The sequence below is a fragment of the Callospermophilus lateralis genome, chromosome 1 (assembly GCF_048772815.1).
Source record: "Callospermophilus lateralis isolate mCalLat2 chromosome 1, mCalLat2.hap1, whole genome shotgun sequence".
NCBI lineage: Eukaryota > Metazoa > Chordata > Mammalia > Rodentia > Sciuridae > Callospermophilus > Callospermophilus lateralis.
Genome location: NC_135305.1, coordinates 6,949,889 through 6,969,825, shown reverse-complemented (window position 1 = coordinate 6,969,825; position 19,937 = coordinate 6,949,889). Strand labels below are relative to the sequence as shown.

The 19,937-nt window shown below is 40.8% G+C and overlaps 1 protein-coding gene across 1 annotated transcript; it reads left to right on the top strand.

Annotated features, from left to right (window-relative positions):
• Positions 1-7,358: 7,358 nt before the first annotated feature.
• Positions 7,359-19,664, top strand: Gimap7 (GTPase, IMAP family member 7). The gene is made up of 2 exons (XM_076859564.2): positions 7,359-7,429; positions 18,006-19,664. The coding sequence occupies exon 2, from the start codon at positions 18,046-18,048 to the stop codon at positions 18,922-18,924; it is 879 nt and encodes a 292-aa protein (XP_076715679.2). The 5' UTR covers positions 7,359-7,429; positions 18,006-18,045; the 3' UTR covers positions 18,925-19,664.
• The last annotated feature ends 273 nt before the right edge of the window (positions 19,665-19,937 follow it).

Sequence of the window (19,937 nt, the reverse complement as noted above, 5' to 3'; positions counted from 1 at the left end):
TGTTCACAGACCCTAACAGATTTTATTTTGATTTCTTTTTGACTCATGGGTTCTTCAAAGTAAGCTGTTTACTATCCACCTATTGGTGAATTTCACTTTTTCTCCTATTGGTTTCTAATTTCACTTCATTCTGAACATAATTGGCATTATTTCAACTTTATGCATTGATTGAGGCTTATCTTGGGCCTCGCTTATGCTCTGTTCAGTGTGTTTGCTTGGAAGGACTGTATTTGGTTCCTGGGTAGGGTTCTGAAGATGTCTGTTAGGTCCCGTTGCTTACAATGTTGGTCACGCCTTCGATTTCCTGATGACCTCCTTCTAGTCACTCTGGACATTAGGGAAAGTAGGCTATTGAACTCTACAACTGTAATTATTGAATTGTGTATTTCCCCTTGACTTCTGTTAATTTTTGCTTTGTGTGTTTTGGGGGCTCATACATGTTTGTACCAGTTATTTCTTCAAATTGTGACTTTTTTCTTTTGTCAGTTCAAATCCACCGCTAAAGGTCTCTAGTACATTTTTATTTCAATTAATGTATTTTTGGATTCCAGAAAAATAATTTCCCACTTTATTAATATTCTCTGTTAGATGAGATGTCACTATTGTAGCTTTCTTTATTTCTTTAAGTATGGTTCTCTTCAGCTTTTGGAACACACTTATGAGAGCTGCTTTGAAATCCTGTCCCTATTGTAATAGTGGACCTTCTCACAGGCAGCCTGTGTTGCTGACTTCCTTTCCCATTGTATGAGCCACACTTTCCTGTTTCTTTGTGTATCTTATAGTTTTTAATGAAAATTGGACATTTTAGGTGATATAGTGTAGCCCTATTAAAGGATATGAATTCTCCTTCTGCTTTTCTCGGGTTGATTTATTGTTTATTTGTTTACCTAAAAACCCGGCTACACTCTTTTCATGAAGCCCTTCCCTGTGGCGTGAAGCCTCTGATCCTGCCCCTCGCAGGTGCAGCCTGGTACATGCCCACGGTCACTCTGGGAGGACGGCAGCTGTAGCAGTGCTCTCTTGTGCCACCTCTTTCCCTGCTCTTTTGGTTACCTGCCTGCCTCTGTTGGCCTTGCGTCCATCTGTGAGGCCCACTGGCTGCCAGTTGATGGCCCTCATGTTCTTGAAGCGTCCTGGGGCATTATTGTGCTGCAGTCTGATCTCACTCAATTTCTTCCCCTTTGCAGGGGTAGCTTTTGAAGCTGGTCTTCAGGTGTTCTCTGACCCTGGGAGGACTCTTCTTACTTGTCTTTCTTCTAGTTCTCTCTGGTAAAATTGCTGGCCTATACTTTCTCTTTTGGCACTCACAGGGTTATTGGATTTCTCTAAATTAGTCATTATCAAAATCTTCATTTAAAAAAAAAAAAACAACGTTGGCTTGAAATTTTTCATATTCTGTGTCCTCTGAGGAGTTGTTTGGGTTTCTCTGTTATTATGGCTGCCTTTCTCTCTGTGAAATTTCTGAGCCCCAGCTCCAAGCCCTGGACAAGCAATGTCAGCCTCTGCTCCTCTTGGCTTGTGTAGACCTCGACCCTCTGGGGGCTGGGAGCCCGGTTCTGGGTAGTTGGGACTCAGTGTGCTTGGCCTGCTCTGACTGGAAGAGCAGTGCCCTGGGTGCGTCCACGGGAGGTTAATCTCTACCACACACAGAGGAAGAGAAATGCTGCTATACTGACCCAGCAGGAGGCTTACACCCCTGATTGGTAGCTGAGGGGAGAGGGAGTCCCAATGTGTTGGACGCACTTGCCTAGAGTGGATCTTCTGTAAAGTGGAGTTGGGAGTAGGTTGGGGAGGGAGGAATGGCTCCAATGTCACAGAATCTCGCTGTTCTTACTAAGATGTCATAGGTTTTCTTTGCCAAATGCACTTAAGACAATTTTTAGAGACTTAAAATTAAAAACACATCATCACCAGTTATGGTCCCGCCTGGTCACACCTCTGTTCCCACTGCAGTGTGGGAACGGAAACCCTGTGGGTTACTTTAGATCAAACTTTGGCCAAATAGCTAGCTTCCTTCTTTCTTCCTGCTGAATGTATGGATTTTATGGAGATTTATTTAGCCTTTCTTCTTGTGATTTTTTGTGTTAGAATGAAGAATTGCCTAATGGGGATGGAGTTATCATCTGCCACTCTCTGCCCCACTGCTATCTTGATCTAGAAGTCCTTGGTCTTTTACTAGAACAAATATGTTACACCGACAGAGGATAAGAGGAATGCTGGTGTCTGTATCTCCAAGTACAGTCATTTAGAAATGCATCATTTAAATATTATTTTCAAGTTATTTATTTATTTTGGTACCAGGAATTTAAGCCAGGGGCACTTTAGCACTGGGCCACATCCCCAGCCCTTTTTATTTTTGAGACAGGGTCTTGCTAAATTGCTTAGGGCCTTGCTAACTTGCTGAGGCTGGCTTTGAACTTGTGATCCTCCTGCCTCTGCCTCCCAAATTGCTGGTATTGCAGGCCAGTGCCACTGCATCTGGCCTCAAGTCATTTTTTTTTTCACAATAAACAGTAGTCAAAAATGATGAGTCTGCTCAGCTGGTTACTAGCTACTTGGTTTTGAGAACAGAATTGGTAGGACCTAGAAAGGCACCCATACCTACAAGCACTTGAGTCAGAGTCAGAAGTTCAACTGTTGTGCTTGCTCTGAATGAGGTCACTGTGTGGGTTGGACTCAGGAAAGGTCTTCTGCTTTACCCATGCACTGTCCTCAGGAGGACCTGTGGAGGGTCCAGAGTGAGGTTTGGTGTGATCTGCATGGTGGTATTTCTTCTTGGCCCAACCCTCCTCCTCCAGTTCTGCTGAATGCGTTAGCAGTACAAGGAAGGGGACATGGGCCCTATTACCTGGCATTTCTTCCTGTGGTCTGACCACAAATGTGAGTGACAGAGGAGACAGAATGGGGAGGAGGTGAGGCAGGAAATGATTGTGGCCAAGCTAAGATACATGTTTTTCTATGCACAAATGAATTTAAAATAAACCATTTGTGGTTCATTTCTTGAAGATATGAAGGTTTATAGGAAATAAAAGTTTTCATGCCGTGTTATGCTGAGATGTATGCTGCAATGGTTCCTTTATCCCTTGCTAAGTTTTGATCTATAGCATCCTTCAATTGTAAGAAAGCTGAGAATGCTTTATTTATAGGAGGAAGTCAAAGTCAAACAAGAGGGATGGCGGCAACTACAGAGTAGAAAACCTGGGAAAGGCAAGGTCCCTAAGGCACAGCCTCTGGCAGGGTCTAAAATGACCTCCTGAGAAAGCCAGAGTTGCCTCTCTCATCATTGAGATTTCAAGGTGCATCTGGCCAGACGTGTGGGTGCTATGGCCCAACAAAGAATATTAAGTAACTACCAAGCACAAAGAATTAACTTCTATTTGGAAATTTTCTAAAATTTCCAAAATCTAGAATTAGGCTTTTAAAAACTCTATTATTTGTTCTTCTATCACAATATAGGAAAGAAACTATTTTTCCCCCAGTAAATTTGGCATGCAGTTTCGATAAATCTGCATGAATTTCCCTTTTCTTGAGGTCTGCCATGGAGTGGACTTTATTGCCTGTTAGACTGGGACCCTGGAAGCCAAGTGCCTCATTGATTTTCTTGTGACGGGGGGCTTGGAGACATTAGCTCCACCAGTAACATCACAATTGTTCCTTAGGAGTGATTTTTTTTTTTGATACCAGGGATTGAACCCAAAGGCACGTAGCCCCTGAGCTATATCCCCATAACTTTTATATTTTATATTTTATTTTGAGAGAGGGTCTCACTGAGTTGCTTAGGGCTTTGCTATGTTGCTGAGACAGGTTTTGAACGTGCAATTATCCTGCCTCAGCCTCCTGAACCACTCAGATTATAGGCATAGTGTCCATCAAATATCACACTCTAGATACAGTGTTGATGCAAAATTGCTTTGTGTGGTTATATCTTCACTTAAAACAGTATAGATTTTTTTTTTTTTTTTTGGTACTGGGGGTTGAACCCAGAGATGCTTTACCACTGAGCTACATCCACAGCTCTTTTTATCTTGAGACAGGGTCTCACTAAGTCCCTGAAGCTGGCCTTGAATTTGTGATGTTTCTGCCTCAGCCTCTTGAGTAACTGGGATTACAGGTGTGCACCATTGTGCCCATCTGATACTGAACATATGATTATATAACCTTGAAAAATAAGAAGTCTCAGCACAAGTATTTGTTTTTGAATTTTGAGAGCTAGTGGAAAACACACAATAACAAGTAGTTTCTTTTTTATTGATTTTTTTCAAAAATAAATGAAAGCAGTATGCATTACAACTTCTTACACATATACAGCACAATTTTTCATATCTCTGCTTGTATACAAAGTATGTTTCTAAGTACATAGTCTTCTTAATTGTGAGATATAGATTGCTAGAAATAATACCAATAGTATTCCAAACAACTAACCACAAGGATATTTCTTTAATGTTTCATTCAATACTTTGTAATTAATTCTTTGTAATTAATTCTTTTTTTTTTATTAATTCTTATTCTACCAGATCTTGGGTCAGTAAACTGATTTCAAGAACATCTGCTTTCAAATGGAAAGAATCCTGGAAATCCAGGCTGAGTTCACTGGCACAGTGTGAAAGTTGGTAAGTGTTGTGGTCTTGGAAACCTGTCCCTAGCAGTTCCACATGGCCAACTGCAGGCTGGAGATGCCAAGGGGTCAGCAGCAGCTCAGTCCAAGAAGCTGGAGCCTCAGAAAAAGAGGGACCAATGATGGCCTGCAGACCCCCTGGAGAATCCATAGTTCAGGATATCTGTGAAGGAACAATAGCTGAGGATAACTGTGAGGGTTCATCTGGATTGTGGACTTCATTGGATTAATGGATGCCCAAGACTGAGACACTTCTGGAACTGTAGATGCAGGGTGTTTTCAGAAATGATTGACATATGGGACAGCCAACTGAGGGAGGAGACCCTTCCTGAATGTGGGTGGCACCGTCCAGTAGGCTAGGGGCCTGGATGGGACAAAGGTGGAGGAAGGAGAAAGCTGACGCAGACACAAGGTTGATTCTTCTTGAAAGGGTGCTTGGATTGCCGCTGCGATCACATCAGGTTCCAGGCCCTGCACTCCAAAGCCCACTCGGATCAGCGATTCTCCAGGGGGTCTGCAGGCCTTCAGTCAGACTGGGGCTGCATCATTGTCCCTCTTTCTCTGAGGCTGCAGCTTCTTGGAGTGAGCTGTCAACGGGTTTCTTGGCATCTCAGCCTGCAGTTGGCCATGTGGAACTGCCTTCTGATTCTGTACGCCAACCTAATAAATCACCCTTTCAGTCATATATACAAAGTCCTGTTCCTCTAGAGGACCAAGACTAGTATAGGACCTAGTACAATTCTCTGCACGAAGCTCCAAGATAGTACTTCTCTATTGACGACACAGTCCTGTCTGGAGGCTTATAGCGGAGTCTTCAGGCAAGCATTAACAGAAAGCAGAGACCTGTTTCGTAATGAGACTGAATGTCTGTGGCTGTCTTACTACAGCAACAAGAACCCATGGCATTTAATTCAGTTGAGAGTTGGGTCAGTGCTTCTTTGGGGGATCCAGCTTCAAGAGTGTTTTCACACCCAGCACCGTTTTCTTTCCTTACAGTCTGCCCCACCGCAGCTGCAGAAGACAGTTTTCCTGAACACCTGGGAAGCCAAAGACTACTTCATCAAAAACCGATGGGTGTGGAGCTACAAACTCTCTAGATTCCTAGTCATAGTCCCAGAGGTGCAGGCACCAGATCTTCCTATTCATGCGGAACCTATTTGGGTGAGAAGGGTGAGGGACAATCCAGGTAGCCTGAGCAATACCCCAAAGCAGAGCAGGAAACCAGAAGGAAGCTGTGCTGAACATGGAATGAACTAAGGCCGCTGTGTTAGATGGCAGGTTGGATGTCCCCGCTGATCCCCCACTGCTTTCATCACCCGTGACCTGCCAGTCCTGCGAAGACAGGCAGGGGCAGGGGCAGTGTCTGTCCCCACACTGACGCTTGACTGAAGGGAGGAGTGTTTCCTGGGAGAAGCTGGTGGCTTGTGCCTTTTTTCAGACTTATGGGGGAAGTGTCTTTAGACACACAGGGGAAGAGCTGCTGGACCAGGAGCCAACAGTAACCGAGAATTTTCATATTTGTTTTAATAAGATGCAGTGCTTTCCAGAGATGGAGGGCAAAGCTGTCTGCAGTGTGTGGGTGACATGAAGTAAAGATTTTAACAAGCTTTCCACCTTTGCCTCTTTAGAAGGCTATTTGGTTCTATTTACATATTTGGGCACCTGTGATGTAAGTGTACAATATGTGAACTTCACAAGAGGAAGCTGTGACCCTGAGACTGACCTCAATAACTACTTTACTTGTGTGTGTGTGTTTGTTTTTTTTTACATTTTCTATTTTTTAATATGTCCTAAGTAGTTTTTCCTGACAGTTGAATGCATTTGTGTAAGAGTCAGGATGCTTTGAGAAACTATTCTTTTCATCTCCTGGTATTATTTTTGCAATGTCTTAATAAGTTAAACTTGAATTTGTCTTACATCATAGCATTGAAAGAAAAGTGATCACAACACTCAGAGCGACCAAGAGAGCTTTATTGCAGCAGTGCAACAGAGGAGAAAAAGGGCAGGGGGGAGTGCGCGCAAGAGAGACAGAGAAAGCAAGAGAGAGAGCAAGAGAGAGAAGGGCCCGGCAGGAGGGAGTTTTTATAGCCCAAATCTAATGAGGTCTCTGGTCTGCAAGCTGCCTGTTGGCACAAGGGGGGTTAAGTGTTCAGCCTTGAGCCGGGGCTTGGGCGTTTGGGCTTGAAGCAAATAGTCGATAAAGAACCAGACAGAGGGTTTGAGTGGCCAGGTCATCCTGCAGCTAACTTTGTTTGGCATGCCCTGCAGACAGCTTACTCAGCCTGTCCTGCACCTAACAAGCATCAGAAAAAGCTCTGAGTTTTTAATATATATATGTGTATATATGGATATGTGTGTTTACACACACACACACACACACACACACACACAGAGATGCTCCTCAACTTACAGTATGGTTATGTCTGACAAACTCATCTCATGTTGAAAACACCATAAGTTGAAAATGCACACAGCCTCTGAGTGTCATAGCCTACCTGCTGAGGACACTTACATTTGTCTACAGTTGGGCAAAATTAATGTGACCTCAAACAAAAAATATAACTTTGAAAATTTTGGTGTTATAGCAGGCACACAGACAAAATAATTCAACTTGGCAAAACAGAAGCTCCCACTCAATTTTAGAGAGTATTTCTGTTTCCTTAAAGGCAAGAGTCTTTTCACTGACCCCACCCAATTGGGTTTCCTGACTCAGAGGTTTGGGGGAGCAAACATTTCTGTCACAGGTGAAGCAGAGGCATCCACTCAAGCAACTTTCTTGGAGAAAACTTGAGAACTTATCAACACACTCTGACGGTGAGGCTGGCTGTGAGGAGGACCCGGAGCCAAGGAGCTGTGAGGGGCAGTCAGGGGCGTCTGCACGGGGTGGGCTCTGGTCTGCAGAGGGGCGAGGTAGGGTTCCTCCCTACTGAGCGCCAGCAGCACCCTAGGAGTGTGCTTCCGGGTGGTAGTGGCTGGCAGGGGGTCGGGGGAGCGCAAGGAGATTTATTAGCGTGGTGTCCTTCATCCAGACATTCACAGGGCGAACTTTTGCTGGGCAGGGCAGGCTCCGGACAGTGGGGTTTCGCTCCGCACAGCCTGCCTGGTTTTCTCCCTAGGAGGTTCTGTGCGCTCAAGGTAGAATTTTGGGGCTGGAAATCCATTTAGACACTGTCTGTTGAAATCCTTCCTTTTACTGAAAAAGAACCAGGATCCCGGCAAGTTTGGTGACCCTCCGTGGGTACCGCAGGTCACTCAGGTCAGAGGGAAGCTGGGATTCAGACTCTTTCCCAGCACTCAACAGATGGAAGCTGTGTCCAGTGTGACCTGTGGGTGGGGGAAGGCTGCTGTGGACGGAGAATTAGCTGTTCTGAAGAAATAGCAGGGCTGAGGAGACTCGCTTTTCTCTATTTATGCATTTTCTATGCATTTGGAATCTTTTAAAATTTACTTATATCTCTTGCTCAATTTTTATTTTTATTTCCTTTCTCCTTCCTTCCTTTCTTGTTTGCTTTTTTCTTTCTTTTATACTACGGAGTGAACCCACAGCCTCATACAATCTAGGCAAGTACCCTACCTCTGAGCCACTCTGCCCTAGCCTTTAAATTTTTTATTTATTTTTTATTTTGTTTAATTTTGAGAAAGGATCTCATTAAGTTGCTGAGGCTGGCCTCTAACTTGTGATACTCCTGCCTCAGCCTCTCCACTAGCTGGAATTACAGTTGTATGCCACCCTACGCATTTCTTGTCCATTTTTAAAAATCAAGTTGTTGATGTTTTCTTTCTCTGCTTTTAGATATTCTTTGTGTATTAGTAAAATTAAATCTCTTTGATATAATTTAGGAAGATTTTTTTGTAGTTTTATATTTGTATTTTAATTTGTCTGCTTTTTTTTTGGTCTTACATTATTTTTTTTTATTATTTTTATATAATCAATTTATCAGTGTTTCCTTATACAATTTTAAGTCTTACACTACAAACATTTTCATCATCCCCAGGTTGCATAGAATCTGAGTTAACTTTCTTCTCCACATTTTTTTCAATTGGTGCATTATAGTTCTTACACATGCTCTTATATATGAGAATAGGTACACAATGTAATAATGTAATTCGGCCAATATCCTTTCCCAGCACTCCCCCACTCCCTCCCACCTACTCCTTGGTCCCTTTCCTCAACTGATTTCCTTTTGATTTTCTCCCTCTGAGCCACTCTGCGCTAGCCTTTAACATTTTTTTTTTTTTTAATTTGAGAAACCATCTCATTAAGTTGCTGGGTCTTTTGTTTTTTCATGAGGTCCCCTGCACCCCTCCCCTCCAACTCTTTCTTTCCTTTTTTCCTCTCTAGCTTTCACATATGAGAGAAAACATACAACCATTGACCTTCTGAGTTTGGCTTACTTCACTTAACATAATGCTCTCTAATTCCATCCATTTTCCTGTAAATAACATAGTTTCATTTTTCTTTATGGCTGAATAAAATTCCATCGTGCATATAGACCACAGTTTCGTTACCCATTCATGCATTGATGGACACCTAGGCTGGTTCCGTAATTCAGCTATTGTGAAGCATGCTGCCATAAACATGGATATGCATGATATCACTGTGGTGAGATGAGTTTAATGCTTCAGGGTAAATACCCAGAAGTGGCCTAGCTGGGTCATGTGGTGGTTCCATACCTAGTGTTTTGAGGAGCCTCCATCCCAATTCCGCAGTGTTTGTGATAATTTACAGTCTCCAGCAGTGCTAGAGTCTTCCTTTTTCTTCACATCCTTTTGAGCAATTATTATTGTTTGTATTCTGATGACTGCCATTCTGATTGAAGTGAAATGAAATCTCAGGGTGGTTTTGATTTGCATTTCCGTAATTGCTGTTGATGTTGAACACTTTCTTATGTATTTGTTCACCATTTGTGTTTCTTCTTTTGAGAAGTGTCTGTTTAGTTCATTTGCCCATTTATTAATTGAGTTACTTGACTTTTTGGGGTAAAGTTTTTTGAGCTTTGTATATATTCTAGCTATTAATCCTCTGTCAGAAGAGTAGCAGGCAAAGATTTTCTCCCATTCTGTAGCGTCTCTCTTCACATTCTTAACCGTTTTTTGTTTGTTTGCTGTGCAGAAGGTTTTAATTTGATTCCTTTCCATTTACTAACTCTTAGCATTTTCTCCTGAGCTTCAGGGGTCCTGTGCCTACATTTTGGAGTGTTGATCTGTGTTTTCTTCTTGGAGTTGCATGGGTTCTGGTCTAATTCCTGGGCATTTGATGCATTTTGAGTTGATCTTTTTGCAGGGGGAGAGATAAGGCTCTAGTTTCGTTCTTCTGCACATGGATCACGGGTTTTCCCAGCACCATTTGTTAAAAGCACTGTCTTTTCTCCAGTGTATGCTTTTGGCACCTTTGTCAAAGATCAGATGACCCTATCTGTGTTACGTTCGTCTCTGTGTTAGTTCTGGGCCATTGATCCAGGTGTCTGTTTTTATGCCAGTGCCATGTAGTTTTTGTTACTGTAACGCTGTAGTATGATTTGAATGCAGGTATTGTGATGTCTCCAGGTTGCTTTTTTGGCTTAGAATTCGCTTGGCTTGGGCTAGGGAGATAGCTTAGTTGGTAGAGTGCTTGCCTCCAATGCCCAAGGCCCTGGGTTCAATCCCCAGCACCAAACAAACAAGAATTACTTTGGCTACTCTGGGTCTTTTATTTTTTCAAATGAGGTTCAGGACTCTTTTTTCTAGTTCTGTAAAGAATGTCGTTGATACTTTGGTGAGGACTGCATTGAATGTGTAAACTGCTTTTGGTAATAAAAACATTTAATGAAGACATTTAAAAACATTAATTTTGCCTATTAATGGACGTGGGAGGTCTTTCCATCTTCTTGGGTCTTCTTAAATTTCTTCAATATTCTATAGTTTTCATTGTAGAGTTCGCTCACCTCCTTGGTTACATTTATTCCTAGTTTTATTTTTTCCCTAAGGCTACTGTGAATGGGATTGTTTTCCTTATTTCTTTCTCAGCAGATTCATAGTTGGCAAATAGGAGAGCTTATTGATATTTGTATTGTTGCTTTTGTAACCGGCTACATTGCTGATTTGTTTATTAGCTCCAGTCATCTTCTGGGGAATTTTTTGGATCTTCCCTTTAAAGGATCATATTATTTGCAAACAGTGATAATTTGACTTCTTCCTTTCCCATTTTTATTCCTTTTATTTCCTTCTTTTGCCTAATTGTTCTGACTTGATTTCTAGCACTATATTAAATAGGGGTGGTAAGAGGAGACATGCTTATCTTGCCCTGGATTTTAAAGGAAATACTTTCAGTTTTCTCCCACTTTGGGTTTTGTCTTATGATGTTGAGGTAGGTCACCTCTATCCCAGTTTCTTCAGTGTTTTTATCATGAATGGTTGATGGATTTGGTCAAAGGTTTTCTCTGCATTTGAGGTGACTGAGTTTTTTGTTCTTAATTCTATTTAGTTGATGAATTGCATTGACTGACTTGCATATGTTAAAACATTCTTGTGTCTCTGGGATACAACCAAGTTGGTCAGAATGCAAAACCTTCTTAAATGTTGTTGAATATTTTTTGCTAATTTTTTATTAAGTATTTTTGCATTCAAGGTCATCAGAGTCTAAGTTTTGGTCTGTAGTATTCTTACCTTGATGTGTTCTTGTCTGGTTTGGGTATGAGTGTCAATGTGGCTTCATACAATGAATTCAGGTGTGTTCCATTCCTTTCTATTTCACACAATAATTTGAGGAGTGTTGGCATTAGTTCTTTAATGGTCTGATAGACTTCAGCTGAGAATCCATCTGGTCCGGGGCTTTTCTTTGTTGGAAGACTTTTTATTACTGCTTCTCATTACTAGTTATTCCATTTTTATGTCCTCTTAATTAAATCTTGGCAAATTGAATGTGCACTAAAATGTATCCATTTCTTCTAGATTTTCTAATTTCTTGGAGTTTTTTCAATTTAGTCCCTAATGATCCACTGGATTTCTGTGATGTCTGTGGTGATTTCTTTTTTTACATCTTTCATTTTAATAGTTTGGGTCACCTCTCTTTTTCCTTCTGCTCTTTTAGCTAAGATTTTTTATCAATCTTGTTTATATTTTCAAAGAACCAATTCTTTGTTTCATTGATCCTTTGTAATTTTTTACTCAATTTCATAGATTTTGGCTATGATTTTAATTATTTCCTTTTTTTTTTTAAACTGGTTGTGAAGTTGTTTCATTCTGTTTTTTGAGGACCTTGAGATGTATCATTAGGCTGTTTATTTGCGATGTTTCTGATTTTTCTTATGTAGGTGTTCATAGCTATAAATTTCCTTTTAGAACTTCAGAGGTAGAGCTCTTGCTTAGCATGTACGAGGCACTGGGTTGGATTGTCAGCACCACATAAAAATAAAATAAAAATAAAAATATTGTGTCCACCTATATCTAAAAAATAAACATTTAAAAAAAAAAGAACTGCCTTTAGAATGACCAAGAGGTTCTAGTATGTTGTGTCACTATTCTCATTTGAGTCTAAGAATTTTTGGATTTTCCCAGTTTCTTCTATTATCCATTCATCATTCAAAAGTGCATTATTCTAACTAGATGTTTTGGTGCACACCTGTAATCCCAGTGATTTGAGAGGTTGAGACAGGGGGGATGCAAATTTGAGACCAGCCTCAGCAAATTAGTGAGGCTCTAAGAAACTTAATGAGATACTGTCTCAAAATAAAAACTAAAAAGGGGTGGGGATGTTGCTCAGTGGTGCCATGCCCCCGGGTTCAATCAATCTCCAGTATGAAAAGCAAAACAAGCAAACAAACAAAACCCCAAAGTGTATTGTTCAATCTTCATGTATTCATATAGTTTCCCATAGGGTTTTTGGTGTTAATTTCTAGTTTTGTTGATCTGATAAGATACAAGGAATTATAACAATTATTTTGTATTTGTTAAGCGTTGCCTTGTGGTCTAAAATATGGTATATCTCGGAGAAGGTTCCCAGAGGGATGAAGAGTGAGAAGAAAGTGTATTCTGCTGTTGTTGGATGAACTCTTCTGTCTCCCTGCTTCACTCTCATTCTGCTAGGTACTCCCTGGGCCCCACGGGGGGGCACTGCTGGGGCACTGTGGGGCACTGTGGGGCACTGTGGGGCTGTTTGCTCTGATCTCCAGGGTTCCCACAGCAGCAGCTGCAGCATGGCTGCCTCAGGACGGCCCAGCCTCAGCTCTCCACAGCAGCTGAGCAACTCAGCAGTTTTCACACACCAGCTTGAGGTGCAGCCTCTGGTTCAGCTAAGTGCCTGCTGCTTTTCTGATCTCGGGTTCCCATGCCGACTCTGATCCCTGTGTTTCTCTCTCTGTTCTCCCTCCCCTCCCTGGTGACCCAGTGCCACCACAGCTGCCCTGCCACTGCCACAACCAGCCTGGCTCCAGTGAACCTTCTTCTTTGTTCAATGCACCTGAATTTCTGAGTCTCTCAGGCGTTCTGACTGTCCGTATTAAATTCTAGTGAAATCCCTCCTTCACCCACCTCACTGAGAAGCTGCACTCTGCTGCTTGAATGCCCAGTCACTGAGCAACTAGGAATGCGGCTTTCTCTACTCTGTCATCTTGAATCTCTCAAAAGGCACTTTGAGAAAACCTAAGTTAACATTTTTACATTTAAATTTCTAACCTATTTGGAAGTCCTGTGGTGTGAGAAAATGAATGCAATTTAATCATTTTCTGCAAGATTATATAGTTACCCCAATGTTGCTTATAAAATTGTTTATCTTGAAAAGAGATGCTGCCTTATGGAATATAAATGTAGCTTAGCATGGTTAAATCAATATAAACGGAAACCAGTCAGAAATTTTCTCTGAATTTTCTCTGTGACTCTTCTTGCCCAAGCGTCTTCCTCCTGGAGTTACAGAGACTGGAATCATTTTCTGTCAGATAGACATCATTTTCTTTTCTGATGTTCAGGATAACTCACTTTTCTTCATCCAAATGAACTTTATAATGAATTTTTTTAACCTCCAGAAGAAAAAAATGATAATAAAATTTTTGAAATTTGTATGTATGTTAAATCATATTAAAAGAAGTGCCTATTAATTGCAAATTTACTATTAGGTAAAATGCTTTAAACATGAATCAATGTGAAATTTGGTCAAATATCTTTTCTGCATCTAGGTAATTTTCTTCTGAATCTATTTATGGGATGTATTATAACAGTCAATTTTCTTATAAGTAACCATTCTAGTATTGAATCACAATCATGGTATATTATTTATTGGCATCTAATAACTCATTTAGGATTTTTACATCAGTATTAAATGAGATACAACTGTAGCCTTCTTTATTGGTAAAATCTTTACCAACTTTTGGAATCAATAGTATACTTGCCTCATGGAAGGAATTAAATTTTTTCTTTCTTTTTATTTTTGATTAACATGAAATAATGGTATACATTTTGGGGTTCAGCATGATATTTCAACACATGTATACAATGTGTACTTATCAAATCAGTATGATTAGCATTTCTATCTCCTTATCATTTCTTTTTGCTCTACCAGTGAGCTACATCACCAACTCCTTTTTGTTTTATTTTATTATTTATTTTTCATGGTAGTGGAGATAGAGCCCAGGGCCTTCCTCATGTTAGGTAAGCTTTCTACCACTGAGCTTCATCGCCAGCCACCTCCTACCAGTTTTTAGTGTTTTGCTTTTAAATTCAGTGTCTCCCTAAGTTGTCCAGGCTGGGCTTGAACCTGCAATCCTGCCTGGATCACAGGCTTGAGCACCATTGTGCCTGGATTCCTTGTCATTTCTTGGAGCCTTGGAACTCCTCTCTTCTATTTCCTCTTAAAATGTATAATAGGTTTTGGGAGCGACAATCATTCCACTGTGCTGCAGAATACCACAGCTCATTTCTCCTGTCCACCTCGAGTGGCCTCACTCTGTATCCTCTCTTTATGCTCTGTGCCCACAACCTTCCCAGCCTCTAGGGATCACTAGTCCACATTCAGGCTGACTTTTAATTTCTCACATATGAGAGAGGACATGCAGCATTTATCTTTCTGGGTCTGAATTATTTCACTTAACATAATGTCCTCCAGTTCTATCCATTTCCATGCAAATGTCAGGTTCCCCCCTTTTATGGCTGAATAATATTTCATTGTACATCTAATCTATACCACATTCTCTTCATTCATTTATCCATTCATAGGGACCTCGGTTTTTTCCTTATTGTCTTTCTCCCTTTTTTTCTTTCTTTCTCCCTCCCCTCCTCCTTCTCCCTCCCCCACCCCTCTTAGTTCCTTCCTTCCTTCCTTCCTTCCTTCCTTCCTTCCTTCCTTCCTTCCTTCCTTCCTTCCTTCCTTCCTTCCTTTCTCTCCTCATACTAGTGGTTGAACCCAGCATTGCTTAACCACTGAGCCACATTCCCAGCCCTTTTTTATTTTTTTATTTTTAGACATGGTCTTGCTAAGTTGCTTAGGACCTCATTAAATTGCTGAGGCTGACTTTGAACTGTGGTCCTCTTCCCTCAGTCTCTCAAGCTGCTGGGATTACAGGTGTGCACCACCACACCTGGCTAGGTTGGGTTTTTAATCCTGGCTATTGTGACCTGTGGTGCAAGAAACATGGTAGTGCTGGTATTTCTTTTGTATATTGATTTTATGTTATTTAGATACATACCCAGAAGTACAACATCTGGATCATATGGTGGACTATTCTAGTTTTATGAGGACCCTCCTACTCTTCTCCATAATGGTTGTATTAATTTACATTTCCACCAACAGTGTGTGAGAGTTCCTTTTTCTCCACATCCTTACCAACACTTGTTCTTTTTGTCTAATTGATAGTAGTCACTCTAACTGGAGGGAAATGATTTTGCATTGTGGTTTTTGTTTGCATTTCCCTGGTGAATAAGGATATTGAGCATTTTTTCATATATTTGTTCGTCATTTGTATTTCTTTTTTTATATAAGTCTAGTCAGATCATTTGCCCATTTAAAATCAGATTGTTCCTTTGTTATTTTAGTTCCTTACATATTTTTATTTATTGATGTGCTGTATTACATTTATTGATTTCTGTATGTTGAGTAATTCTTGAATCCTGGGATAAATTCCACTTGATCGTGGTGAATCACCTCTGTTGCCTCTTTATCGTTGTCTTCTTTATTTTGCCTGGTATAAAATTAGCTTCTACTATTCACTTTTGGTTCTTGTTTGCATGGGAATATATTTTTCTATCTATCCCTTTTAGTCTGTGTGTCTTTACTGGTGAGAAGAGTTTCTTACAGGCAGCATATATCTGGATGGTGATTTTGTACCCCTTTATGAAGCTAGTGTCTTTTACTTGAGGAGTTTACTCTGTTTACACTCAAGGTCATTACTGACAAGTAAGGGCTTAATGGTTTTGAATACACTTTGTTCTGTTCTTGTCCCTTACTCAACTTGGTGGCTTGGTGGTCTATTTTATTGATAACGTCTGGTTCTTTTCTCTTCCCCTTCTGACATCTGCTCTTTCAGTGGTTTTAATACTTCTGTAGGAACTAACTAATGCTGTTAGTTCCTTTTCTTTTGCTTCTAGACATAGGATTCCCTTCAGCTTCTTTTATAAAACTGGTCTCGTGGTGATGAATTCCTTCAGTTTTGCTTGTCTTGAAAAGCCTTTGTTTCTCCTTCATTTCCCAAACCTAGATTTTCTGGGTATAGTGCTTTTGGTTGACAGTGATTTTCTTTCAGAAGTTGGAATATGTCATTTTATTTCCCTCTGGGCCTATAAGGTGAACTTGCTGTTTCCTCTTGCAGCTTTTAGAATTCTTTCTTTGTCTTGTACTTTTGACAGGTTGACTATGACTATGTGCCATATTGAGAATCTTTTCAGGTCATGTCTATTTGGAGTCCTAGGGTCTTTGGTAAATGGATGTCCATATCTTTCACAAGATGAGGGAAAGTTACAACTATTATTTCATGAATAGATTTTCTATGCCTTTCTCCTTTTCTTCCCATTTAGGTACTCTCAACATGTGACTATTTGCTTAATGATGTCCCAAGGTTTGGAGGATGTATTCATTATTTATGATTTTTCTTTCTTTTTTGTCTGGTTGGGCTATTTCAAAATACCTGACTTCAAGTTTAGACATTTTTTATTTATGATTTCTTTTGAGATATGTCTCATTAAATTGCCAGAGCTGGTCTTGAACTTGTGATCCTCCTGCCTCAGACTCCTGAGTAGTTGGGATTACATAAATTCTCCTGATTGATGTAGTGTGTTGCTGAGGCTTTCAGTTGTATTTTGCAACTTGCTGAGCTCTTCATTTCCAATATTTCTGCTTGGTTCTTTTTCAAGATTCCCATCTCTTTGCTAAATTCCTTAAATTTACTGAACTGACTCTAGGTATTCTCCTGTATCTCATTGAATTTCATGATAACCATTCTTTTCATATTCTTTTTTTTTTTTTTGGTACCAGGGATTGATCTCAGGAGTGCTGGACCACTGAGCCACATCCCTAGCCCTATTTTGTATTTTATTTAGAGACTGGATCTCACTGAGTTGCTTGGCACCTCGCCATTGCTGAGGCTGGCTTTGAACTCGCAATTCTCTTGTCTCAGTCTCCCGAGCAGCTGGGATTACTGATGTGCGCAAATGAACCCAGCTCTTTCAAATTCTTTATCAGGCATTTCATCAATATCATTCTTTGGGGTCTCTGGCTGAAGAGTCATTGTGTTCCTGGGAAGGAATCATGTTACTTTGCTTTTCTCCATTTCTTCTGTCTGTAGGATCATACTTGCATATCTGGTATATCAGTTGTTTCTATTATCTTTAAAGGATGGCTTTAAAGTAGTAACAAGCATTGACCTGAAGATGTATTTTAGCTGTCATGATAACTACTTTGGCTTTGGTTCTAGTTGAACAGCACAGCATAGCTTCCCCATAGCTTCTTTGTCTGTAACTGGTGGCAGTGGCAGTGGAAATTGGAGCCCAGGAGCTTGCCCTCAGTCTTGGCTTTGGCACTGAGGCAAGTGGCAGGGTAGGGATGCAGGTGCACATACCTGTATGCAGGACAGCATCGGGGCAGGGGCACATGAGCACTAGTCCCTATGTTGGCATGTGGGCTGGTCGGGGGGCACCCTTCTTTTTATATAATCAGGAGCAGTTTAAGTAGCATTGAGATGATCAGATTTGTCCGTTTCACAGGCCTCCCCATGAAATCATCCGGACCAGGTACTCTCTTGTGGGGGACTCTTTATTTTTCTTTTATTTCTTCCACAGTAAATGGACCATTTCATCTTTTTATCTACTGGGATAAATAAGGATGATAGAATATTTCCAAATTTCAGTGGGGGAAGAAGAGAAGAAAAGGGGAAGGGGAATCGTCCCCATAGAGCTAAACTGGCGTTTTTCTCTCCTTTCACTCTTTCAGGTCTGTGTGTGCCCAAGCTCCAGGGCCTCTCTCCAGGAAGATGGCTGACCACCAAAATGACACTCTGAGAATTGTTCTGGTTGGGAGAACCGGAAGTGGGAAAAGTGCCTCGGCAAACACCATCCTTGGGGAAGATAGGTTTGAATCTAAGATTTCTGCCCAAGCTGTTACCAAGACCTGTCAAAGAGCAACCCGAGCATGGAAGGGAGGACAGCTTCTTGTTGTTGATACTCCAGGGCTCTTTGACACCAAGCAGAGTCTGAACACCACGTGTGAAGAGATCAGTCAGTGTGTCCTTTACTCCTGCCCAGGACCTCACGCCATCATCATGGTCATGCAGCTGGGCCGCTACACAAAGGAAGAGCAGAACACTGTTGCATTGATCAAGACAGTCTTTGGGCCGGAAGTCACAAAGAACATGATAGTCTTGTTCACTCGCAAGGAAGATTTGGAGGGCTGTAGCCTTGATAGCTTCCTGGAAAGTGCAGATGTGAACCTAAGAAGCATCATCAAGGAGTGCGGGAACCGCTATTTTGCCATTAGCAACAAAGCAGACAAGGTCGAGAAGGAAGTTCAAGTGCAGATGCTGGTGGAGCTGATAGATAAGATGGTGGAGAACAATGGAAGGGCTTACTTTTCTCACCGCATATATGAGAACATAGAGGAAAAGCTGCAAAAGCGTGGAGAGATTCTGAAGAAAATTTATGCTGAAGAACGAGATAATGAAATCCGACTAATAGAACAGGAATATGCTACTAAGCTAGAGGAAAAAAAGGAGGAACAAATAAAATTAACAATGACGAGATATGAAGAAAAAATTAGAAATATAAGGGCAGAAGCTGAGAAGAATATATTCAAAGATGTGTTAAATTTAATTTTGAAGACAATTTCAAGAGTATGGTATACGTTTTGGAAGTAATGTAATTTTCATTCTTTCCTTTTAATTTAGTACCATTTGTTACTGTAGTGAATTACTGTATGTTTCCAAAGATGACTACGACAATATTTCCCATCTCCTGATTTATGGAGATATAGTTGACAAATAAAAATTGCATATATTTACTGTATACAGTGTGATGTTTTGACATATGTATACCTTGTGAAATTATTGATTCAAGGTAGTTAATACACCTGTCACCTCATGTAGGTCTTCTTTTTAGTGCAGTGAAAACAATTTAAAGTCTATTTTCTTAGCAAACTAAAAAAAATGGCATCATAACTACAATAACTGTGTTGTACTTTAGATCTCCTGAACTGATTCCTCCTGCATAATTTAACATGTGTGCTCTTTGATGAACATTTCCCCATTTCCACAAATCTCTAGTCCCTGGAAACTAACATTGTACTCTTGGCCTCTATGATTTTGACTTTTCAGATTCCATGTATATGTAAGACCATGCAGTGTTTGTGTTTAACTCAATTCACTTGGCATAATGTCCTCTAGTTTATCCATATTGTTGCAAATGACAGGATATCTGCAACAGTTGATTTGAATTGTCAACTTGATTGGATTAAGAGATGTGGAAGATTAAGAGGCTTCTGTGTGTGTCAATGAGGGTGTGTCTAAGAATGATTGGCATGTGGCATAGCAAACTAAAGAGGAGACCCTCCTTTAGATGGGCAGCATCATCCAATAGGCTGGAGACTTGGATGGAATAAAGGTTGGAAAAAATGGAAGCAGCAGCAGATGCAAGCTCTGTCCTTCTTATGTTCTTCTAGGTTTTTGATTACTGCTGCGATCATCTGAGGATATCAGACTCTTGCTCCTTCACTCTTCCAAAGTGGACTCTGCCACTGATTCTCCAGAAGCCTTCGGTCTTGGACTGGGGTAGCATTGTTGACACCTTTGTTGTGAGGCTTTAGTTTGCGCAGCTACTGGTTCCTCTAGCTCTCCAGCCTGCAGATGGCCATTGTGAACTATCCAGCTTCTAG